Below are 24,865 nucleotides of genomic sequence, written 5' to 3' on the forward strand. Positions count from 1 at the left end.
TTTCACAATAAAATATTTCTTTGGAATTGACATGATATATTTTATTTCAAATTTTTTTTATTAATTAGATAAATTATTCTTTTATATTATTATATCATTATTTTTATAACTTAGCTATAATAATTTCGATTTCACTTCAACACTAATTTTTTTTTTTTCTTTTAATTCCATCTTGTGAATAAATGCTCATTTTATTACTTTCTAGGTTGGCAGTTTATAATTACAAAATCCAACATTTACAATTTGAATTATTCATTCTGTTTCTTCTTTACTTTGATGATGAAAGTTAATTTGAAAAATGCCCCTACCATTCATAATATTCGGACAGCTTTTCATCTGAAAAAAAAGAAAAAAATAATCCTATGAAATTATTTGTGGCAATTAAATTTGGATGATAAATTTATTTGAAAAAGGGATTTTTAAAAATCAATTATATACAATAGGATGAAGATAATTATATGCAAATGGAGTGTGACGTGAAATCGGACAATTGAGTTACTTTACAGTAAACTATATACATCAAATGAAAGTAACAACTTTCGTATAAAATAGAAGTTTAAATAAATTATTTGGTGCATTAGACGGCATCCCATATGAGTTGCAATACAAATACTGTGGTTTAATTTGCTAATTAAACAGTTTATTCATATAGGTATTAAACGATTAATCATGTTCAATCAGGATTAATAATCAAATATTGAATAATTTGTTCATCAATAATTTTATTCGAAAAAAATATTTTAAACAGCTAAAGTAATTACTTTGGAATTAATAACCCTTTTTCATCAAGTTAATATTCTCACTTAGTAAAAATGAAATACCATAAAAAATTATTTCTCTCATTTTTTCAGTATCTTTTAAAAACTGCGCTTATATTTCTGACTAAATTTAATAAATTGTACTTGAAGGTTTTATATATTTTATGTTATATTACTTTTTTTTAAACCAAGTTTTTCTAGTTTTAAACTGAAAATTTAATTTCACCTCTGAGCCATGAAAACAAATTGTGATAAAAAAGCAAAAATTTACAACTGCAATTTTTTATTAAGAGCAGAGTAGATTTTGAGATTCATTATATTATTTTCACCTTTTACGATAATATTCATTAAAAAAAAAATAAAAGAGAAAATTAATTGAAATAATGATTTTTTTTTAGATCAATGAACAAATATAGTGTGTCATTTAAAGCAGATCTTGATCATGATAATTCAGTATGATAGACATTTAGTATTTGATCTACATATATCCTTCACATAGATGAATATTTTCTGCTTATTCCATCGAAATTGACAGCTGAGTAACTTCCGTCACTGGAATGCTTCTACACATCTATTTTATAAGAATACCGAAAACGGAAAGTCAACTGGTAATTGAAATTTATCAATCATTCTAATTATGTTTGACATCAAAAGTCATTACTAGTCATTTCATTTAAATGTTCTTCTTAATTAAAGATATTTTGAATAAGAACCCCTTGTTGTCTAACAGTTAATTTTATTTATATAAAATTATCATTAATATATAATTATTTGAGTGATATTAAACAAGTGGAAAAAATTCTAAAAATGATATAAACATAAATATGGTATGATTGGAATTTAGGCTTTGAATCAAAATATTGGGAATTTTTATTAGACCTAAAAGTACGTTTAATTGAAAAAAACAATTAAGCTCATACAATATAGAAGTTAATAATAAAAATTAATAAATATTTTATACGACTTAATCATAAATCAATATTGATAAAATAAAATATTCAAATGATTCCATAATATGACGTTTTAATAAACAAACTAATTCGTAAATATAAAAAATTCAAACTTCTCTTATAAAAAAAAAAGACACAAATTATTCGATATTTTTAAAAGATATTCTAATAATAATTCTATGACATGAACAATTTTCCTCTGAAACAAAATATTTGAAAAAAAATGTGTCACAAATATCGAAAAGCCATTAAGAAAAAATTTATTCTCATTTATTATTCATATCTATAATATTTAAATAAATAATGACATTCACAAAAAATCGAAATTTATTTTTTTAATGATAAATCGTTAGGAGTAATAAAAAATCTATTAACATTATTTAAAGAAATAATTTATTACCAAAACAAATTAAATTTTTCCAAGTATACGATGAATAACTGAGACTGTTTTTGTTTTTCAGAGTATTTAAACCATGATGCAAAATCAATGGCATGTGATAAATGGATTTCATTCCAGATGTGTATTCTAGGTAAGTAATGTATATCTTAACAAATATACTAAAACAGTTTGCTTTAAAGCGAACGAAGCGAAAGTTAGTAAATAAGTAAATTTCCATGCACTAACTGGTATAACCAACGATAAAATGTTTCTGCGAGTTATAATATATATATCAACAGCTCTTAAGTTTAACTCTTTATCTATAATATTCTGTATATTATCAAACTAATACTAACATTATGAGAAATCTATTTAATAGCATTTGGAGTATTTGCTATAAACAACTTAGATAAAAGGAATGACTGCATATTTATGATTAAAAGTACAATATTTTAAATAAATGAAAGTCACTTTGTTCTTTATGAAGTAAAAGAATGAAGAAAGAAATAAATTTAAAAGATCCTGCAATTTAGTGGAGGATTAATATTAAAGAAATTACTTGGATACTTTTAAATTAATAGCTTGAATTGTTAATGGTAACTTGTGTAATTCCTCTCTAAAATGTAGCATACAAGTTACCATGATGACGTTGAGAGCACTTGAGTATATGAATTTCCGTTATATTATACGTACACATAGTTTATCGATTTGTTAGTGTATCTCTAAGAAGTTTATCCATAAAATAATAAAATAATAAAACTTTTAGTTAATAATTATAATCGTCTATTGAGAAAATTATTACAAAAGTTTTGAAGATTAAAATAATAATAAAAAAAATGTTTCTTTTAAAAGCATCTAGACAAATTATTTTTCTCTTTTTGTAACAATAGAACTAAATCTTTTTGCAATTTTTATTTCCTACAACTTCAGTTCAAAGTTGTATTTTCAATTTACAACTGAATTCCTAAACTTTCTTGCGTACTGATATAAAAAATAAATAAAACAATGTAAATTAAAAAATTTTATTCAATTAAAGTTGTTAATTGAGTTAAATAAATGATGTAATTTAGAAACTTACTAAAAAAATATTTGCAGAAAGTTTGAAAGTGAAAAATCCTAGAAAATGAGATTATGTGATAAGAAAAGAATCTTTAGAAAAGGTTGGCTAATAGTAATTAATTTATTGGACGGATAGTTATTGATTAGTTTGCTTTCTAGCAATGTCACAAATCACAATTCAATCTGTCCAATTTGTATAGTAGGACATTTTGGAGTTCGTGAGGCAATTGAGTGAGATGTGACGTGCATCAACATGTTGAAAAATGGTAGTAGTAGCACTCTGTTTCTAGATTTTTAATGTCTACATAGGGAAAGAGATAAAGTTATGTGAATTATTCATAAAGTTTTTTATTGGGATGTGATACATTTTGAGGTTGAAACGAAAAATGTATATTGGAGAAGATTCTGATGAGAAGGATAACATCTCTAAGGGTGTGCTATATTAATTTGTATGTTGTAACGAGGGAAAAGTAAGAAGGATAAATCGATATAACTTTTTCGATCAAAATTATTTCTCGTCCTTTCACGCGTTTCTTTATTCAAACAGACTTACTGAATAATTCATTTACTTGATCAAGAGCACCATTATTGAGTTTGTGCTTCAATCCCTCATCTTACTTGATTATTTCTTCAAAGTCGTATTTTATGTAATCGTTTTCCCCTTGAAAAAAAAAAGTCTTGAAAAGACAAGAGTTTGCTAACTTATCATGACATCACTTTAATGCATTCACAAAAATACAAAAAGTATCTAAACAGTATTAGCAAATTTTTCCATTTGTAGGATTTCGTCTTAAACAAGTTTGTTTTTCTGTAATCTACTAAGAATAAGAGTAAAGTTTCATTCTTCTTATTTTTTAATCTAAAAGTAATACATTTTAAGTAAAAATAAAATTATTTATTCAATTTTATACTACTTTAAGCTAAATAGCTAATAGCTTTTTTATCATTTAGAATATATCTTTTTGTTGATATCAAGTTATTAATAATTAATTAATTCATTCAATTTTTTTCCAATAACATTATTGTGTTATACTAAATAAATGTTACGATTATCAAATTAATATAATTTGATAGCTAATAAATAGAATGAATTTAAAAATATAAAAATATGTAATAGAAACAAAATTTTAATTATTTTATATATGTATAGTATTTTTTTAATTAAACAAATACCTTAATAATTAATTGCATTATTTTTTCACTCTTATGAATGAATTCATAACAAAAAATTAATTTATTCAAACATATAAAATATGCTTTTAAAGTACAAAAGTGATTTATATTTCTTTGAAGTATTCTAAAAGAATAATAAATTTTTACTGATGAATGTTTTTGACGAATTTTCATTTTTTTTATCGTTTGATTTTTCTAGTTTTATTCTACTTCTATTATTAAGCGCATGATGCATCACTTTTGCTTATCACATATGCGACAAGATTAAAATTTCTCTTTATACAACACTAGCATAATATATATGTATGTATATAGAAGATAAAAAAATGCATCAATGTATAGACGTATCGATAGATCATCAATATAGAGATGTTAAAGAGAAGCATATAGTTGATAAGTATATGTATATCTTGCTTTGGCCTGATAATGACGTGTTTGTTTGCTGATCGTGAAAGCCCCACAAAAGTACAATTCAGTTTACCTATACTATCTTACTGAATTTTAATTAATATTTTTCTCTGAAATATTTTTTTTATACTTTTTTCTTTTTTATACATGTTCACTCGCTCTACAAATACTTTGCTGATGAAAAATACTACGAGAATATACGCCTTTTGTTTTAATATGATATGATAATATTTCTTTAAAAATCAATAGAAATTTGTTTCTCCATCCTATCTTTATTATTTTCACCTTTCTTCTTGGTAAAATAAAATTATTAAACCTTCCTGAAAACAAAACAGGAAAAAACATCACCAAGTATTGATTGAATGTCTAATGAATGAAATCACTTAAACCATACTCTAAATATTGTTGGATAAAATAGTCATGTATAATATTTCGAATTTTTGCTGATAATGTTTATAAAAAGTTATACATAATACTTACTTTATATTAGATGGAATATTTATTAGGAAGACGAGCTTTAAGTTAATTACAAGTTAATAACATAATTCTGAGTGATAAATTAAAGTGTTTCTTTTGTGGAATTTCCTAGAAGGATTTGTTTTTTCTCATTAATTTGCATTTTTGATTTGAATATTGTATTATATTATACTGTAAGTAAAGAAAAATTTGAATGAGTAATTGCATGAATAAACTTTTTGACAGGTATACGTAAATTGAGGATGATGTTTCATTTAAATAAAATTTTCTTTCACTTGTAAAATAAAAAATTTATATCAAGTATTAATATATTTTTTTTTTAATTAATTAAAAAATTGTTTAATGTCTGTTTGTACATTAATTTCTCTAAATAATTATGAAATGTATCTTAAGCAGAGTTAAAAATGTATGGTGATAATATTTAAAAATTAAGGTTAATGATTATTACTAGAAGTTATTTTTTGAGTTTTTTATGTTGATTAGAATTGCTTATATTTTTTAATTTTTTGTTTACTTATTTGTGAGTTGATATCAGTAAAAAGTAATTCAAAAATAAAAGATTGGTAATAAAAAGTAAAATAAAAAAAAATAAGAAACTCTCTGTTGTTATACTAAACAACAAAAAACTTTAGGATTTGATTTGCCCCAGGGATCCACTGTAGGTCCGCCTTCCCCTAGATTAGAACGTTTAATTACCTGATTATTTTTTGTTCAATCTAACTCTTGTACATTTTCAAATTAAAAAAAATCGAAATTGGTTTTATTTACTGTCCTAATAATCTTATTCAATAACGTAGTAATCAATAAATTTTTTAGTTACAATTTATACATATATATCTTGATGTTGATGGTAATGAATAATTGATAAAACTTACAATGTAAGTAAGGAAAATTTTGCAAAAATTTTTTTAGTGTTTACTTAAATAAAAAAAAATATAATCAATAAATGGTTCCGATACCGCCTTATGTATGAATTTTTCATGAATTTAATAATTTTAATACATTATTCATTACTGTTTGTAAAAATTTATCTATTCTTGATTATTTTCTTGAATTATTACATACTGAAAAAAAAAAAAACAACAATACAATAATTTACGTTTCTCATAAATAATTATTTAATATTGATTTTGTATTATTAATATCATAGAAAATAAATAAAACTATCTGATGTTCATATAGGAAATTTATAATCTTTGCTGAAAAATAATCGATGTTATTCATTAATTTTAGATAATTGGAAGCTAATGTATAGCCAGCGTTTTTGATCATAAAAAGATTTTATCTTTAAATGAACGAGCAATAATTATTGAAAATCAATACTTATTTATCGAAACTGATCATCAATTAAGTTTATCACATGCAGTCATATTTTATTAATTTATTTCAAGAGAGTTTATTGTGACATTTATCATGGAGATCTAGTGTAGAGAGGAACAGAATAAATGAAGAACAGGCGCGTAACAGAAAACAAGTAGAATATATTGAAGAAAAAAATGATTTGTTAATAGTAACAAATAGACAATTCTTGGTTAACTATTAGGTCTTGTATTTACAGAGTAATAAGACTAATAAGTTTAGTCCAAGGACGACCTTATTACTCACACATTCATATAAAGTATTGCTTTATTTTTGTCCACTTCTAGGATAACTTAGTAATTAACTTTTTTAAGCTTCAAAAATATACCACTTTTAGGTGCAAGGAGAATTCCTCTTGTTTTGATATCATAGGATTTATCAGTTTTCTCACATACTTCAACTTGATAATTCTTCAAAATTGTAATTAGCCCCACTTTAGTTTGTATTGTACCAAAACGAGCACCAATACAATTCCTTGGACCATTTCCAAAAGATAGGAATGCCATATCATGTCGCTGTTTTACATTTTCATCACTAAACCTCTCTGGATCAAATAAATCTGGATTTGGATAATATTTTTCATCTCTCTGTATTCCATAAATTGGTAGCCACACTCTTGTATTTGCTGGAACTTTTATTCCAGTGCCCGCAAATTCATAAGGTACTACTGTACGTCTTGTTAGAAATGGAAGTGGTGGATATTTTCTCAAAGTTTCTAAAAGTTTATTTATTCAATTTAGATTGAAATAAAAAAAAGGGTTTTAGATGTTCTTACCTTTATAAACTTTCTCCAAATACTTCATGTCTTTTATTCCATCGTAGGTTAATTTGCCATCAGATTTATTCAACGCTTCTATTATTTCTTGTTGCAACTCTGATTGAATTGACTGATTTATTGCTAGTTCATACAGTGCATTACCTATGGTAGATGATGAAGTTTCAAATCCAGCAGCAAAAAAGACAAATAGTTGAGCAGCCAACAATTTATCAGATAATTCTGTAAGTAATTATATTTATTACCAAACTATGTTTCATTTTTTTTGGTATCTTCAACTTTCATACCTATATTATCAAGTTTACCAGTCTCATTCTTCAAATTCATCAGTAAATCAACAAAGTCATGCTTTACAATATTATTCATCTTTCTATAATCCATCGTTTCCTTTGTTATACCAAAGATAAAATTTTCCAATACTCTATCTTGCAAAAAATATCCCATAATTTTATACACATTAGGGAAAAATGATCCTATCAATATTCTTGATGCTGTTTTGAAATTCATATCAAAGATTCTTCTACCCATTTGACGAAATAAACTGTTATCATCTTGGATTGCATTAGCTTGTAATCCAAATACACATACTCCAATTACATCAGTTGCATACCTTGCAGGAATTTCTCTCATATCCACTATTTTTCCATCATATTTCTCTAAATTCCTTTCCATTTGATCAGCACATTCTACCAATATATGAAACATATCTTTTAATTTTCCTGAAGTAAAAATTGGAGTCAATTTATTTCTCAATGGTCGCCATCTTTTTGGTTCCAAATTAAATAAATGTGCTGAAAGTGGTTCATGATAGTCATTGAATTCCTGTCCTCGATCTACGAATTTACTGAAATCTTTTATCAATATATCCTTGATGAGATCCAGATTATTTATCACAGCAATGGGCTCAAAAACATTGTAGACTCCAACAATAGCTTCATCTGGGTATGTTTCATAAATTTCCTTCATGTAAGTTGCAATATGATGTTTACCAGACACTATATCTCCTACTGTGCCAAAAGGCAATGTTGGTTTAGGTCCAGGTACATTCTTTGATTCCCAAAACTTCCAACTTGATATTAAATAATAATAAACTCCTAAGATTATGATAATAAATCCAATCAGTACTTGAGTAATTAATTCCATTATTATTTAAACTTCACAATTTAATTATTTTATAAATCAGGAACTCCTTTCAATTACTTTGCCAATCAAATACTATGTTAGATAGCAGTGCAGATTATTGTGCATGCTTATAAAAGTCAGTAATGCCTCATCATGATTGATTATTTATCATTATTGCGTGATCTTTATACGTTTTTTCTAAAGATTAAATGTTTTGCGATAAATGTAAAAATAATTATTCATTAACTGTTATTAACACATAGTACTGATATTTTCAATATAAATATATGTAGTGATGTTAAAGATCATATTAACATGCAAAATAAGTAGCCAAGTCATTGTAATTATTTGAAAATCATTTTTTTAATATAATTAAATTATTTTTTGATTGAATATTTTCTTGATTCATACAATGAAAATAACTGAAGTTTTATTTTTTACTTTTTTCTATAAAGCTTTGTGTAATATGTAAAATTTAACCTCTGTAAATGAAACTTTTATTAAATCTGTTATTGTTTTCAATTTACTAGAAAAAAAAAACTGAAAGAAGCATAATTGGCAATTCTTTTTTATTCAAAGCTTGAAATAGAGAAATCAATTTTTATCATAAATTATTACTTCGATTTACTGGCATTTGATGTTACTTTTTGCTTTACAAATTGGAATTTATCGGAGAAAACGATTGTGTCAAAAGGTTGGGAACAAAAATGACGAACATTGAGATACGGTTATCGGAATATAATAGTGTAAGAGAAACGAGACGATGAGTATCGACCACAAGGGAATGAAAGATAGGAACAGCAAAAGCATTATATTCTATCATATGATCGATTTAAAGATGTTATAATATTTTATTTTAATGTTTAATATGAATTAATTATCCATAATGTGTATATAATGTAATTTCATTTTAATAATATTTCATTTTTATGTGTTAATGTCACATACACATTAACAAATAATTCCATTTTAAAATCTCTTATTCACGAGATTGAAAATTGTAATTCTGTTTTACTAAATTAAAATAAATTGAAAGTTTGCTTTTAATCATCATTTTTACTCTATAATCAAGAAAGAAAACCCCCTTGGGTAATTTAAGTAAGATGTTTATCATTAATAATCATTTTAACAATGAAATATAACAAGTAATTTTTTTTTTTTTTTTTTGTTTTAAGTAATTTTTTAATCATACTTTATTGTATATAGAAAAAAATTTATCGTAAAATATAATTGTTTTAATCACTTGAAATGTCTTAAATTGTTGACGGCATATCTTTCCTCTTTTCACAGTGATAAAAGACTTTTATTCCTTTGCTGTATTTTAATTGAATGTCAGTATCAAGATTAAACAAGTCATTGTGTTACTGAGAAATTCTTTATATTTAATCACTAGAGTATTTGAATTTCTTGTTGCCAATTTATAGCTAACGATCCAAAATTCACGTTATCTTATTGATAATAAATCAAACGTATGCATAATTATGTGAATAAGCAATAAAAAAGGTTATCTTATAGACATAATATTTTGAGGTTAATTGCTAGTGAAATTTACGGAATTCAAACCTTCTATAGCACGTACATGAGAACATTTGAATTCTGCATGGTTACTCTCAACTGTCCAGTAATGTGCATGAACTCTATACTGTTTGATAGTTTCTCATTAACGGTAGAATTAACATAAATTGAATGTTAATTGAGATAGTTAAAATAGAGTTAGTATTTTATCGAAAAACATATCAGTATATGTCAAACATTAAAGTTTACCTTTGAAAATAAATTTTCAAGTAAATTAAATAATTAAGATCGTTTATAATAGGTTGAAAATAATATAAGATATTCTAGAAATTTCATTACAAAACTGGTAAGAAATTGTTCTCTATTTTTTATGTCATATGAGATATGTAATATATATTACATAGACTTTTAGTCTCTTAATAATTTTATTCAATTATGTAGTCATGACTTTGATCACATATATAAATAAGAAAACAGACTTATAATAAACCCTTTATTAAAGTACTTGCATTGAGGTTAATTTTTTCTTAAGATTTTTTTTACTAGGTTAGAATTAAAGATTATTAGAACATGAAACATTTGTTTTAATAAAAATAAAGTCAATTGATTGTTGATTCTTTAGAACTCAATTTATTCGAAATCAAAATCCACTGTTTTCTCCATTTAACCCTATTTCAGGATTAAATGGAGAAAACCAGGACCATCATGCTAGGTCTGTTGTATAGTAAAAATGATAACTATTTTACTGTAAATTTAATTGTAGTAATCAGCAATGTTAAACGTGATTCAACACGGCGAGTAAATTAGTTTAAAAAAATAGTGCTAGTGATAAAGGGTTAATAATAATCTTAACCTTAAACTCTCTTACAAAATAGGAATCAACCTTCATTTATTAATCTTTTGATACTTTTCGAAATAATAGAAGACAAATTAATCGATATGCAGGAAGTTGATGTATATATTTAGTTAAAAAAAAAATATTAATATCATTTCAAAGGATCCTGGGTCTTTTTTTTTATACGACCTGGAGCAATCGTAATACCCTAATGGTGATTTATATATAAATAATTATTGCTATTTAATATAATAACTTTCACCATTAAATTATACCATTGAATCAAAGAAAAAATGAGTAATTGAATACATTGATTTTTGATCATGAAACTGTGCCCAAATTTATCGTATACATGTACTGATTTAATGTGAATGTCGGAGTGTATTAAGGTTTTACTACTTCCCAAGCGTGTCGTAAAGTTGGGTAACGACTGCCACTCAAATACACACCCATACTGCATCAGTTTTTTTTTACCCCAGGGTGCTTTTACCCTCGTCTTTTTCTTTTTTATATAATCCACAACCTTTTCTCAATAATATATCTTGTTATCACTGACAGGTCAACTTAAATTTGAGTTCTGATTCATTTTCAGTAATATCACAATCGCATAAATGATGTTTCTAAAATATATAACTTATGGAGGATCAATGTTATTAAAAAGTTTCGCTTCTAGTCGAATGCAAATGGAAGCAATAGCAAATAAAAAAAAGGCACAAGTTATAGAAATTGTGCATGAATAATTTAATGAATAAGCATTGTATTGAAATTAGATGTTTGACGAAGAATATGAAGACAAATAAACATTTAAAAAAAAAAACTCATCAGACAGACAGTTGAATTGTTTTTATTTTTATGATTATGCGTTATTTACGTCATATAATAATGAGGTTTAAGTTAATTTAATATAATGCGAACATCAAAGCAATTTATACGATAGTTTTTATCTCATTTCATAAAAAAGGGTCTTTTCGATGTGAATTATATAATAAGAAATATTATGTCAAATATAATCTTTGAATTGGTAGATTATTATCATGTGAGCACGTGTCTCATCTCTTCACTTTATTTTTGTCAAAGAAGCTAAATAAAAAGGAACTGCATATAATATAGTAATATAGTAATAAAACTAGTAGAATCTATTTCAGGTCTTTTGAATAAACTCTAAAAAAATTACATCCCTTTTCTTTATTCGTCTTTTGCCTGTTCAAAGTCACTTGACTTTTATACCTACGCTATTATTTTCTTATATATATATATACATCAAGTTTGATAAAGTTTTCAAGTAAAAATTTTCAATAAATAGATCGAACGTCAGTTCAACTCAATCTAGAGTTTTAACAATAAAGCACATGTATAAAAAATAAATGAAAAATGTTTTATGAAAAATACTGATTTACTTACTTGATGTAGTTTTTATAGAAGAACATCTTCAACGTCAGTAGATTCATTAATTACATGGCTTGTTGCTTGGAATGTTGATCCAGGCTTCAATTCAAGTGGAATACATTCACCTAATAGATCAGGATTTGATTTAACAGTTAGACTAGGTAGGTTCCCTTGTGTTGCGTCATTGTCATTGTAAAGTTTCTCACTTCTAAAAGCTTCAGTAGTTCGTGGAGTGAAGCTTGCAGAGAATCTTGAAAAGCAGGGCAAAACCTAAATACAAAAGATCCAAGAGTGTAGGTTAGCTAAGAGGTTTTTTTTTTTTTTATAAAACTCAATTAAGATGAAAAAGAATAAGTCAATAAGGGATTAATTTTCTTACCTGTTTAAATTCTTTACGAAAATTTTCATTAAGCCAGGCATATAAAAGTGGATTATAGCACGTACTACTCATTGCCAGACAGTGAGTAATAAAGAAACAGAGTCGGTAATATGACCAATGAATTAATGATGCATAAGAGTCATCAACAATATTGACTATATTAAGTGGTAACCAACACACACCAAAAATAGTCACCATAGCTATCAACATAAAATTTGTTCTTCTTTTTCTTTCACGATCAGCTTCTTCACGTCTACTTGTTTTGCTTCCCGGTTTTGATTTAGCACGATCATTTAACCTAATGGACACACAAATGTAGCAGAAAGTTATCACAAAAAAAGGTACAACGAACTGAAGAATTGACGTCACTAAACTGAAGATCACTCGGAATCGTTGACTTGGCCAGTGTTCTTCACAATAAAAATTCGGTTCTTCTAAAGTCATGTATATACCATACGGAAGTGTTAAAAATAATGCCACTATCCATATACCAATTATCACTGATAGGCAACATTTAATTTTCATACGTGGATGAAATGGATAAATAATCACTAGAAATCGATCAACTGCTATACTGGTTAATGTCAAAGTACTAATGTAGATACTAACACCCTGAGCATAGGGGACTAGATGACACAAACTCTCGCCAAACACCCAACGCCCGAGAAAAGTATACAAGGGTGTAAATGGAACTGCCAAAATACACAATAAAATATCACTCACTGCTAAGTTTGTTATAAAAAGATTCGTAACTGTGTGCATCTGTGAATTTCTTGCTACCACAAAACACACTAGAACATTACCGAATATACCGAGCACAAAAAATGTTAAATAAAATAAACAAATGATAAATTGCACAAATATGTTTGATGTAAATTCATCGTCTGAGACGAGAGCGAAATCATTATCGTCCGTTGAATTTAATAATGTTTTAGAGTTATTGATGCTCATTTTTATTTATTATTTTACTTAAATTACTTCAATATTGTTAGTTTTTGTTGATAATTATTATTTTTATTTTAAATGTTTATCAATTTCTTATCTTATTTCTCATTAAAAGATGATAGTTTTTCATATCTACCAATATTGGTCACAGTTATTGGAGTATTATATTTTATTACAGCATTTTGATCGTTGACTTTTTAAAAAGAAACAATTTTTAAATATAAAACTATATAATGAAGAATTATTCAATAATGTTTATAATAAAATATATTAAATTTAATCATCATATGAATTGCAACCACCTGTTGAAGCCAACCTTCTATTATGCTTTCTAATGTCCTTTTGTCCTTTTTGAAGGTAAATTTAATATTCAAGAATCCTTGTTGTATTCCATTGAATATAAATTAATATAGAGTAAATAAAAATAATTTATATTATATTTTATATGTGAAATTTTTAGAATTAAATTCACTTGATAAATTATAAAATAATCCATCATTTATTTTACACGCAACATAAACTGTTATGTACTTTATTTATTTCACATTTCTAATTAATTATAAACTTATAATAAACTTTATTATTTAGTGTAATTAAAATTTTCGATTATGTTTTAGTAAAGTAAAGTAGTTTTTAACAAAGTATTTTTTATAAAAATTCAGTTTATTTTAAAATTAAAAACTTTTATTAACTATTGTTCTTTTTTTCTACTTTATAGTTTATTTTGAATAAATTGTTTAAAAATCCTTTAATTTCACTAACTCATGAGATGTAAATAGGACAGATTTTGGCCAACGACTGACTTCATAAAATTTCTAAACGTCGAATCTCGTGGGCTCGCAAAGTGTAGCGCAAGCGTAAAAAGAGATGCCTTTTTTTATAGTGATCACAGCTACAACTGATTAACGCATGCTTTTTTTTATCGTGCTAAGTAGAAATTTTAATTTAAAAAAACAATTAAAAGTAATATAATTCATACAAAAATTAAAATATGTAATACAAATAAAAAAATAAGAATATCTAATATATAATAGAACTTAAAAAATATGAAAAGTCAATGGTTTAATTAAATTTAAGTGGTAGTTTCAACGTAAAAAGATTGCAACGTGGGAATTTACTGGCTGATAAAATTTATCACTAAGACCTTATTCAAGACCACGTAAAACAAAATTTATTTAAATGAAATATGTTAAAAAAAAAACGTATTGCTAAAAAAATAACATCTTAATTAATTTATCAAGTCATTTTTATTCAATATTATTCATTTATGCTTTGATTTAATCTTTAAACAATAAAATATTTATATTATTTTCATTCAATTTTTAAATCTAATAAAATAAAATGAGTTATAATTTTAAATACATATAATTACAATTATTTTTACAATTAAATGTGAAACCTTATCTTCTAAAACAGTGAAAAAGATAGTTTCGATTTATATTTGACGATTATTTATCCATTTTATCAATTAAATATTTATTATCAAACATATTATTTCATATTGCATGCGAAATTGGTTTTCATTAAAATTTAATGTATTTACATGATTCAATACATTAAAGAAAATGAATATGCATTATTTATTGATTCGACCATTATTTAAAGTGTTTAAAATAAAATTTCGAATCATTCTATTGTTCGACTTATTCATTGATAAAGTAAGAACATTTATCATAGATCTACACTAATAATTATTTAACACTCACTCTTGTCTATCATTAATAATTTACTGAAACGTTTTAATATTTAATTACTCTAATAATTACACTATTATAATTATCTTTCTTATCATTCTTATATTAATACATAAATATGTTTTCATTGATACGTATTTTACTCTAATATAGATATATTAATTTTAAATTTATTTACATTTATAAATCTTTCGTATTAATCTTGTTTTTTTATATTAAACTAACTTACATTTATTATCGAATTAGAATTCTTTACTGACATTTAGTAAAATTTTCAATCGATAAAACAATTAAAAATCGAATTAATTTTAATCGTATAAATTAAGAATAAAAAATTTTTTCAAGTTATCTAAATAATATAACATCTCGATACATATGAATGAGAATTAATAACACAGTAATTAAACAACTAAATATATCTAATAAGTTCAATATTCATATAGTGAAATCTAAATATTATAATATATTTAAAAACATTAAATAAAGTACAAGAAAGCAAAATATAATTATTTGTACTAATCAGTTGATAGATATACATGTTAGCAGTATAAATAGCTGCGTTTTACTGACAATCATGCGTAGTTGACTAATCAACATTAACATGAAGTAAAAAGTGCATTTGATTTTTGCTTACATGTGCCGAATATTTTTAGCACAAATGTCCATGTATTACAATAATTATTTAATTGATTTAAAAAATGGCTAATATAACTAATTAAATGGCCAATGTTTCTTTAATCAATTTTTTCATAGTATTACCCATCGTAGTAGATGGTGGACCAGAAGTTGTAAAAGACAACTTGAATAAATATGGCTGAATATCTGGATACGAAGTATCGAAAATAAGATCTAATTCAGCTTGATTGGGCATTTTAGGCAAGTAATCATGTCGATTCATCACTTCAGTTATATATAATATCTTATCTGTTAACAAATCACCAACTTTCTCACGACATATTTGTCTTTCATGTTCAGTAGCAAGTTTTATGAGCTCCAATCTAACAGTCCAAACTTCCCAAGGTATACACTCTGGTTGAAAAGGCCATCGATTTTTTTTCTTTTGGAAAAATTCCAATGAAATTTGTCCAGAACCAGGACTATCTGTTGATCTTAAAGCTTCAGAAAAATCTGAAATTTCTTTTTTTAAGGTTCGATCTAAATGTACTGATGAACAACATACATATGTAAAATCAATAAAATCACAATCAACATCTTGGTAACCAACTGTTCCAACCGAATAACTTCCTTCTTGTTTGTATTTAAATTTACCAAGACTTCTATGGAATAAGACACTATGAAAGATACTTGCCACAGCTTCATCAACTTGACGTCCTTCCATACTCAACTCAAACAGCTGTGTTCTTGCATTCATTTTTCACTCCTATAACAAATCACAAATATTTACTTAATTATACATCAAAGATACTTTTGAGTAAATATATAAATATATCAATTGGTAACACATTGACTTTGCTTATTCATTGCATATCTCTTTAAATAATTTCCTCACATTTAACTTTAAAATATCTCGTCTACGTCTATTTTACGTCATTGTATATCATTGAATTTTAAACTCTACTGTAAATAGTCATTCGTCTAATTATTATTAATTATAAATTGATGCTATTGTTTTATAGATTTTTCAAAAACAATAATCATAACCAAAATATTTATTTTATATTCATATAAAAATAATTTTAATAATAAATTAATTTTTATTATTATTTGAAACTTTTTATGATTATATAATATTTGTCAATAAATCATATATTATTATTAATATTAAATAAATAAATTATTGCTATCTTACCTTATTATAGCATCAATGACACTTTTTTTTTCTAATGAAATAACCTTATTGTAAGCACGTAATCGAATACCATATTCCAAGTTATTTTTCTGAATCTCTTGAAAAGAAACTCAGATCAGTTTTTAACTTTTATCATTGTTGACCTGCTTTTAATAACTTTCCCCATGAATTTATCTTATTTAGTGGCTTGGAAACTTATCGAATACGTTAATTTTCACAAATTTTCACTTGTTTTATAATCCATTGATTATCCATTATGATAAGAAGGGACAATCATCGTTCATAAGTCTTAAATAAAATAATTTACAGTGTTAAGTAACTTAAAACTATGCTCCAATCCTCACAATAACACTTCTTTGACATGCATTTGTCGGTAAACAACAGCTGTGCATACATAACACGCGCCATTTTGGATATTTCTCGTGTATTGTATGTAGATTGCGATAGTGTGATATATAATTACTATAATATCGTCCAATAATATTGAACAGATGGCGTGAAAATAAAAAAATTTTTCAAGTATTTTTTTCCATTCGGCATTGTTCGTTTAACATTTTAACAACAAATTATTATTGTTTATTAAAAATCAATAAGTTACTAGAGACGATTTGTTTTTAATATTAGTATTATATTAATTTACTTAGATAATAATGAAGAATTTATTGTTACTAAATGTTTCTAAAAATGTGTAAAAATTGCATGAACAAATTGTCAAAATGGATTATTATGTACAATATGTTAATATCGGTAAATGAGATTTATCAGTTTATCACTATCAAAAACACGTGAGTAAAGTATAAAATAAAAATACAAAGCAATAGACTTCAATAAGTATTATTGGTTCAATTGCACATATACATGGAAGTACTAATCGGTTTAGAATTCTTGAAGTGATAAATTAACTTTTAAATTGATTGTATACTGAGATAGGAGGAATATAAATTAAACGTGCTGTGTAATGTCATTAATAATGATACACACAAGAATTTTTACTAACAATATTTATTCATTAAATTAAAAAAGAGATAAAAAAATACAAATAACTTATACTCATTATTATCTACCTGAAAAATTTTGTTATATTTATCATCATTCAATACAGTTTGGAATATCATTTCTGTCGAATGTTCTCTTCTAAACGAAATTTTTATGTATCAAAAAATTTAAATAGATGTTGGGAATCAATTTATCCAAATTTAAATTATATTTTTCATATAGAAGGTAAATATTAATTTATAAAATTTTAAGAATAATAATGACCTTTTTTGTAGATAAAATAATTAATATAAAATGATCAATTTAGATGGAACGAGTACGCTTGGTGCCAATGGAACTACCATACCTTGGAAACAATGTCAATTTAAATAGCAACAATAAAAGACGAACGTCATTTATTCGCCGATTAGGCTTAGGATGCATTGTCCTTGCAATTTTAGGTCTTTTTTATTTTCCTGCATTTCATTCAACTCAAGATCCACTTTTTGGAATAGGTGAGACACCATCCTCTGCCGGAGTTTTGACAGATTCCCACTTCCTAACTTCAGTAGGTATGCAGAATAGCCAATTCCAATTGATCCAATTAACTTTTAAAAAAATTTATGTCCACATAAAACACTCCTAGTTGTACAATCAATATTAACTGTGATGGTTAAAAAGATATTTGATATAAAATACCGTGTTCAAGCTCATTAACTGTTGAATGTATTAAATGTCTATTGATTTTTCCATTATTTAATGTACCTATTATTATAATAATTTTATTCAATATAATATATTGTTTTTTTTTTTCAGTACAATTATCAGGATGGTCTGTAAATACTTCCAGAGATTTAAATATATATATTTCTCCAGACGAAAATACCTCTATTTTAAGTCCAGACGAAGTATGTACTTCACCGCCATATCTTTTAATTGTTGTTTGTTCCGCTGTAGCTAATCAGAAAGCTAGGATGGCGATTAGAAACACCTGGGCTAATGAGCCAAGTTCAAATTACCAATCGATGAATATTACGATTAAAGTAGTATTTTTACTTGGGGAGAGTAATAATGATACATTAAATACGATGATATTGGATGAAAATTATGAATATGAAGATATTATTCAAGAAAAATTTTTGGATACTTATAATAATTTAACGTTAAAATCCGTCATGATGCTTAAATGGGTCACTAAAGTCTGTCCAAAAACGACATATGTCATGAAAACTGATGATGATATGTATATAAATATTCCTACTTTAGTAAAAGAGTTAATGTCTAGGTCAAAGAGTGAAGGAACGCTTATAGGTTCACTCATATGTAATGCTCCACCAATAACAAATCCTAAAAATAAATGGTATAGTATTTATTGGATTTATTGAATGAATTTTATCAATTAAAATGATAATTAATAAAACAATTGATTTTAGGTATTCTCCAAAATACATGTTTTACGAAAAGACATATCCAAATTACCTTTCTGGAACGGGATATGTAATGAGTTCGGATGTAGCATTTAAATTATATGAAGCAGCTCTTCAAATACCTCTGTTACATTTAGAGGATGTTTTTATTACCGGATTGTGTGCAAGGAAGGCTAAGTTACGCCCTGCCAATCATCCAGGTTTTAGTTATATACCTCGTAAATTAGATTCCTGTGTACTTAAAAATACAATTACAGCGCACAAAGTAAACTCTTCTACTATGTATGCCATTTGGGATAAATTATCAAACTCCAATACTCCATGTGCTTCTACTTCTAATGATAATTTATTTAAGATTTTAAAAAGGTATAGAAAACATATAAGTTTTACTTTTTCGAAGAAACGTAATAATAATAAATGTATTTGAATTGACTGTTTTCATATTATTGTAAATAAATTTTTTGAAATTATTTATCACTACATAAATATATTTTTTAGATTCATTAACAAAATCATCGAAATAGTATTATGAATATTTATTTATTTATTGATTGACAAGATTGTAAATATTTTCCAATTCCATATAAAAAAAGGTTGAGTATAACAAAGTTGAGAATCATTTAAAAAATTTTCATGATTATATAATGATTATCAATTTTTATTTTGTTTTTTTCTTATTAGTCTTTTTCATTACATCATCTTTTTCAACAACTTCGACATTGTTCTCTAAGGCAAGTTCATTAAGACTTTTAGCAAGGAAATTGATCTTTTGTCCATCTTTTTTTTTCGCTTTTTGTTTCTTTTTCTTTTCTATTTTTTTATTTAAAACAGTAGAGGATAGAATGTCTTTTTTTTTAGATTTTTTATTTTTAGATTTTACCACTGGTTTGCTATCATCAAACATTGAATTATCAACTTCTACCAATGAATGATTTGTTTTATTACAGCTATTAATATCGCTATCTGAAAAACTTCTTTTCTTTTTTTGTTTTTTATCCATCATATCTACATCACTGTCACTATCTTTATTTTTAGATTTACGTTTACGTTTTTCACCTTTTTCCGAACCAGGTGAAACTTCAATTAAATCCAGCACTCTGTCTAAATCATTTGTTAAATTTTCTAAACGACGTTTCAATTTTTTTTTTGTTTTTTTTGATAGAGTTCTAATCGGACTCGTTAATTCATTAGTGAATACTTCTGGTGAATCAGACAATCTACTTGGGATATTTGTAATTGTTGTATTATCAACTTCATCCTCATTAAACTCTTTTTCTCGATTTTTTTTCTTTTTCTTTTTTTTAACTTTAATCCAAGAATTATCTAGAATCTCCAAAGAATCAATTTTTTCAATAAGTTCTTGTTCTTGTTTTTCTATTCTTGCTAATTTTCCACTTTGTTTAATTCCATGTCTTGCACCTTTATGTGCTGTTCTGCCTCCACATGCTTTAAATAATTCTTCATCATCGGGTATTAATAGATTCTCATTCAGTTTTAAACTACTTGTTTGAGAAATAATTGTTTCACTAACTTTATTTTTAATTATTTTACCTTCTTCTAATTTACATGTATTTATAAAATTGCCATAAACTAATTTATCTTTGGAAATATTGGTAGATAATTTACTTGTACGTATTTCCACGTTTTTATTATTTGTTTTAAATGAAATATCACGTGAATCAGAGGCAATATCTACATTGCTAGCAGCTTTGTCGAAAACAATTTTCCACCATTCATAATCATTTGATTCTTTATGGCCAATTCCAGTTGTATCAAATTTTAGCTTTGGTCTTATAGCTTCTATCATTCCATTTTCATTTTTTCCTAATCCTTTTCCTAAAGACAAATTAAAATATGTATTGTTTAGTTTCAAATTCTAATGTAACCTATAACAAAACATTTTAATAAAATATATTGTTTTTACCTTCAGACCAACCATATTTGAGTAATTGATTTCTACCAAAGTCATCCATTTTTAAGATATCATTATTATCATTACACATATATTTATAAATTAACTAATAACAAATAATATATACAATTGTGATAAACACGTGTACTCCTTTGTGTAAAGATACTTGAACCAGACTAAATATCATGTGCGCATGATCATCTTAACTAATTTGTATATTTCTTATACATTTGAATGTTAAAAAAAATTAAAAATAATTGATTTATAAAAATAATTAACATTTATGAAAATAATATGTCTAAGTAAAAAACTTACATTAAATAAAATATATATATTGTTGAAAATAATTACATTTTTTAATTACATAATGTGAATGTAAATTTTTTTTGTATAAATAAATTTATCAAATTATTATATTTAAAAAAAAAACTTCAAGATCTGTAAATAAAAGTAAATAAATATTTTTATCTTGTTATAAATTATCAAATGTTATAAAACAGAGAGACCAACAGTCGTTAAGGCAGGGTTCAAGTCATGGAGCCATTTTGATTCCCCCTATCTAAATACATTGGAACGTATGTTTCTAATTTCTCCGCAAGTTCATGGTTTTATTTGAAAAACTTAGTCTCAAATTGAAGCTTATTTTATAATGCAGTGTATATGAGATACAAATTCTGATTATCACTTATTCAGGACATATAGAATTCCGAAAATAGAATACTGAAAATTAATTTCCTAACTCTTAAAATTCTATCAAACCGGTAATGGCTCGATTTTTAGCATAAATTATGCTCGAATCATAATTTTGACTGGTGCATTAGAAAGCCCTTGCTCTCACGAATCCATTGACATGCTCATAGTCTATGTAGGTCCAATGGTTCGTGAGTTATAAGCAGAAAACAAAGTTATGCTGCATCGAAACATAAGAAAACCTTTAAACGCTCATAACTCGGAAACTATGCGAGATACGGCATTTTTGACGGGGATATCCTATAGGGGGGATCGAATTTTTTACTTAGGTCCCGATCTTTCATATGAGCCCTCGATCAACCCCGTAGCATCATTAGCATAGGAGTTATGCATATTTTTATGTATTACAGTTCTTCACAAATATCTTGCGATTTTTCTGACCAAACACAGTCAACAGCTAGTGTTTTGGAATCGTCTCATCAAGATCTTCCTAATGACATTCATGATTTTATGATCCAAGCATAAAAACAAGTATTTGCTTTTTTTTGAGGTCAAACAACAAAATTCTCCAATCTTGATGATCGGGGGCCCATTTTCTTCGTTGTACTACTTGGAAAGGCTTTGAGCCTCTATAACTCCGAAACGGTTTGTCTAAAAAAGCTTTTAAGGGACGTTTTAGAAACCTCAGAATCTAAGCTAAAGATATATATCCATAAAAAACGTTTAGAAAATTTCTTTCACCCTTAAAATCGCAGAAATACATGGAAAGTCACACTTTTCAATAGAGTTTGCAAAGTATTTCGGTTCTTTTAAGGGTGAAAGAAATGTTGTAAACGTTTTTTATAGATATGTATTTGTAGCTCAGATTCTGAAGTTTCAAAATACTGCCCGAAAATGATGATAAGACGATTTTACGAAGAGTTACGGAGGTCAAAAGTCAGAGTAAGGGTATAAAAAAACCACCCCTTTGACTTTGGACGGCTATAACTCTCGTACAAATGGGCTAATACTAATTATGAGGAGCTACTTTGAAACTTCAGAATCTGAGCTACAAATACATATCTATAAAAAACGTTTACAACATTTCTTTCACCCTTAAAATCACCGAAATACTTTGCAAACTCTATTGAAAAGTGTGACTTTCCATGTATTTCTGCGATTTTAAGGGTGAAAGAAATTTTTTAAACGATTTTTATGGATATATATCTTTAGCTTAGATTCTGAGGTTTCCAAAACGTCCCTAAAAAGCTTTTTTAGACAAACCGTTTCGGAGTTATAGAGGCTCAAAGTCTTGCTCGTTTTTAAGGGTTGTAAAACTAATTTTCGGAGGTGGTGACCGGATTCTCAATTTCCAAGTAGTACAACGAAGAAAATGGGCCCCCGATCATCAAGATTGGAGAATTTTGTTATTTGACCTAAAAAAAAAGCAAATACTTGTTTTTATGCTTGGATCATAAAATCATGGATGTCATTGGGAAGATCTTGATGAGACGATTCCAAAACACTGGTTGTTGACTGTGTTTGGTCAGAAAAATCGCAAGATATTCGTGAAGAACTGTAATACATAAAAATATGCATAACTCCTATGCTAATGATGCTACGGGGTTGATCGAGGGCTCATATGAAAGATCTGGACCTAAGTAAAAAATTCGACCCCCCCTATAGGATATCCCCGTCAAAAATGCCGTATCTCGCATAGTTTCCGAGTTATGAGCGTTTAAAGGTTTTCTTATGTTTCGATGCAGCATAACTTTGTTTTCTGCTTATAACTCACGAACCATTAGACATACATAGACTATGAGCATGTCAATGGATTCGTGAGATCAAGAGCTTTCTAATGCACTAGTCAGAATTATGATTTGAGCATAATTTATGCTGAAAATCGAGCCATTTCCGGTTTGATAGAATTTTAAGAGTTAGTAAATTAATATTGGATTTCTGACTTCATTTCCGGCAAAAAAAATGACGGGTTAGAAAATGATATTCCTACCATTTCTGAGGCTTCGTCACGATGTTGAGTAATGTAATATTAAGTCAGAAATCCGAAAATTCTATCAAACCGGAAATGGCTCGATTTTCAGCATAAATTATGCTCAAATCATAATTTTGACTGGTGCATTAGAAAGCTCTTGATCTCACGAATCCATTGATATGCTTATAGTCTATGTATGTCCAATGGTTCGTGAGTTATAAGCAGAAAACAAAGTTATGCTGCATCGAAACATAAGAAAACCTTTAAACGCTCATAACTCGGAAACTATGCGAGATACGGCATTTTTGACGGGGATATCCTATAGGGGGGATCGAATTTTTTACTTAGGTCCAGATCTTTCATATGAGCCCTCGATCAACCCCGTAGCATCATTAGCATAGGAGTTATGCATATTTTTATGTATTACAGTTCTTCACGAATATCTTGCGATTTTTCTGACCAAACACAGTCAACAACCAGTGTTTTGGAATCGTCTCATCAAGATCTTCCCAATGACATCCATGATTTTATGATCCAAGCATAAAAACAAGTATTTGCTTTTTTTTAAGTTTTGATGCCAAGAAATGGGGTATCAGATCAGAAATTCCGAAAATCGATTTCTCGACTTTCAAAACAGGGAAACAACCAGAACTTGATCGAATTTGAGTATAAACTATGCTCGGATCATAATTCAAAGCTAATTTTGGCTTGATAAAATCCCTGTAAATTATTATTATTTAAACAATTCTCCTGTTACTTATTCAATTTTAATTGAAATTAAGCTTCGGCCTTTCACCGCACTACGCATGCGTGCAAAGTATCTTTAATGGCAATAAAGCGCTCCACACAGTTGATCCACGTACTA

The 24,865-nt window shown here is 26.3% G+C and overlaps 5 protein-coding genes across 6 annotated transcripts; 1 reads left to right on the top strand and 4 right to left on the bottom strand.

Annotated features, from left to right (window-relative positions):
* Nucleotides 1-45: 45 nt before the first annotated feature.
* On the bottom strand, nt 46-13,526 carry LOC118072055 (prolactin-releasing peptide receptor-like). Its single transcript, XM_035091640.1, has 3 exons — nt 12,576-13,526; nt 12,212-12,466; nt 46-336 (listed from the first exon to the last, which is right to left on the bottom strand). Exons 1-2 carry the CDS (start codon nt 13,524-13,526, stop codon nt 12,224-12,226), a joined length of 1,194 nt encoding a protein of 397 aa, XP_034947531.1. The 3' UTR covers nt 46-336; nt 12,212-12,223.
* Nucleotides 6,666-8,599, bottom strand: LOC118072052 (probable cytochrome P450 6a14). Its single transcript, XM_035091637.1, has 3 exons — nt 7,626-8,599; nt 7,339-7,560; nt 6,666-7,278 (listed from the first exon to the last, which is right to left on the bottom strand). The coding sequence occupies exons 1-3, from the start codon at nt 8,479-8,481 to the stop codon at nt 6,857-6,859; spliced, it is 1,500 nt and encodes a 499-aa protein (XP_034947528.1). The 5' UTR covers nt 8,482-8,599; the 3' UTR covers nt 6,666-6,856.
* A 2,059-nt stretch (nt 13,527-15,585) lies between the features above and the next one.
* On the bottom strand, nt 15,586-17,475 carry Atg101 (autophagy-related protein 101). Its single transcript, XM_035091060.1, has 2 exons — nt 17,025-17,475; nt 15,586-16,595 (listed from the first exon to the last, which is right to left on the bottom strand). The coding sequence occupies exon 2, from the start codon at nt 16,584-16,586 to the stop codon at nt 15,930-15,932; it is 657 nt and encodes a 218-aa protein (XP_034946951.1). The 5' UTR covers nt 16,587-16,595; nt 17,025-17,475; the 3' UTR covers nt 15,586-15,929.
* A 40-nt stretch (nt 17,476-17,515) lies between these two features.
* Nucleotides 17,516-19,906, top strand: LOC118071721 (beta-1,3-galactosyltransferase 1-like). 2 transcript variants are annotated; one of them, XM_035091058.1, is made up of 5 exons: nt 17,520-17,809; nt 18,196-18,245; nt 18,328-18,571; nt 18,816-19,359; nt 19,433-19,906. In XM_035091058.1, the coding sequence occupies exons 3-5, from the start codon at nt 18,328-18,330 to the stop codon at nt 19,851-19,853; spliced, it is 1,209 nt and encodes a 402-aa protein (XP_034946949.1). In that variant the 5' UTR covers nt 17,520-17,809; nt 18,196-18,245; the 3' UTR covers nt 19,854-19,906. The 2 variants fall into 2 exon arrangements, with proteins under 2 accessions (XP_034946950.1, XP_034946949.1); XM_035091059.1 differs by having other exon boundaries at nt 17,516-18,245; nt 18,328-18,514.
* Nucleotides 19,860-21,530, bottom strand: LOC118071720 (G patch domain-containing protein 4). The gene is made up of 2 exons (XM_035091056.1): nt 21,351-21,530; nt 19,860-21,262 (listed from the first exon to the last, which is right to left on the bottom strand). Exons 1-2 carry the CDS (start codon nt 21,427-21,429, stop codon nt 20,085-20,087), a joined length of 1,257 nt encoding a protein of 418 aa, XP_034946947.1. The 5' UTR covers nt 21,430-21,530; the 3' UTR covers nt 19,860-20,084.
* Between the last annotated feature and the right edge of the window lie 3,335 nt (nt 21,531-24,865).

The sequence above is a fragment of the Chelonus insularis genome, unplaced genomic scaffold (genome assembly GCF_013357705.1).
Source record: "Chelonus insularis isolate UGA/USDA-ARS -01 unplaced genomic scaffold, ASM1335770v1 contig_88_pilon, whole genome shotgun sequence".
Taxonomy (NCBI): domain Eukaryota; kingdom Metazoa; phylum Arthropoda; class Insecta; order Hymenoptera; family Braconidae; genus Chelonus; species Chelonus insularis.

Coding starts and splice junctions, on each gene's coding strand:
- LOC118072052 (XM_035091637.1), bottom strand. CDS start 8,481: ATGGAATTAATTACTCAAGTACTGATTGGATTTATTATCATAATCTTA. Junction 7,561..7,625: donor TGGTAAACTTGATAATATAG/GTATGAAAGTTG, acceptor AATTACTTACAG/AATTATCTGATAAATTGTTG. Junction 7,279..7,338: donor TTTGGAGAAAGTTTATAAAG/GTAAGAACATCT, acceptor ATAAACTTTTAG/AAACTTTGAGAAAATATCCA.
- LOC118072055 (XM_035091640.1), bottom strand. CDS start 13,526: ATGAGCATCAATAACTCTAAAACATTATTAAATTCAACGGACGATAAT. Junction 12,467..12,575: donor TTCGTAAAGAATTTAAACAG/GTAAGAAAATTA, acceptor TTTTGTATTTAG/GTTTTGCCCTGCTTTTCAAG.
- Atg101 (XM_035091060.1), bottom strand. CDS start 16,586: ATGAATGCAAGAACACAGCTGTTTGAGTTGAGTATGGAAGGACGTCAA.
- LOC118071721 (XM_035091058.1), top strand. CDS start 18,328: ATGGAACGAGTACGCTTGGTGCCAATGGAACTACCATACCTTGGAAAC. Junction 18,572..18,815: donor CCACTTCCTAACTTCAGTAG/GTATGCAGAATA, acceptor TTTTTTTTTCAG/TACAATTATCAGGATGGTCT. Junction 19,360..19,432: donor ACAAATCCTAAAAATAAATG/GTATAGTATTTA, acceptor AATTGATTTTAG/GTATTCTCCAAAATACATGT.
- LOC118071720 (XM_035091056.1), bottom strand. CDS start 21,429: ATGTGTAATGATAATAATGATATCTTAAAAATGGATGACTTTGGTAGA. Junction 21,263..21,350: donor CAAATATGGTTGGTCTGAAG/GTAAAAACAATA, acceptor ATTTGTCTTTAG/GAAAAGGATTAGGAAAAAAT.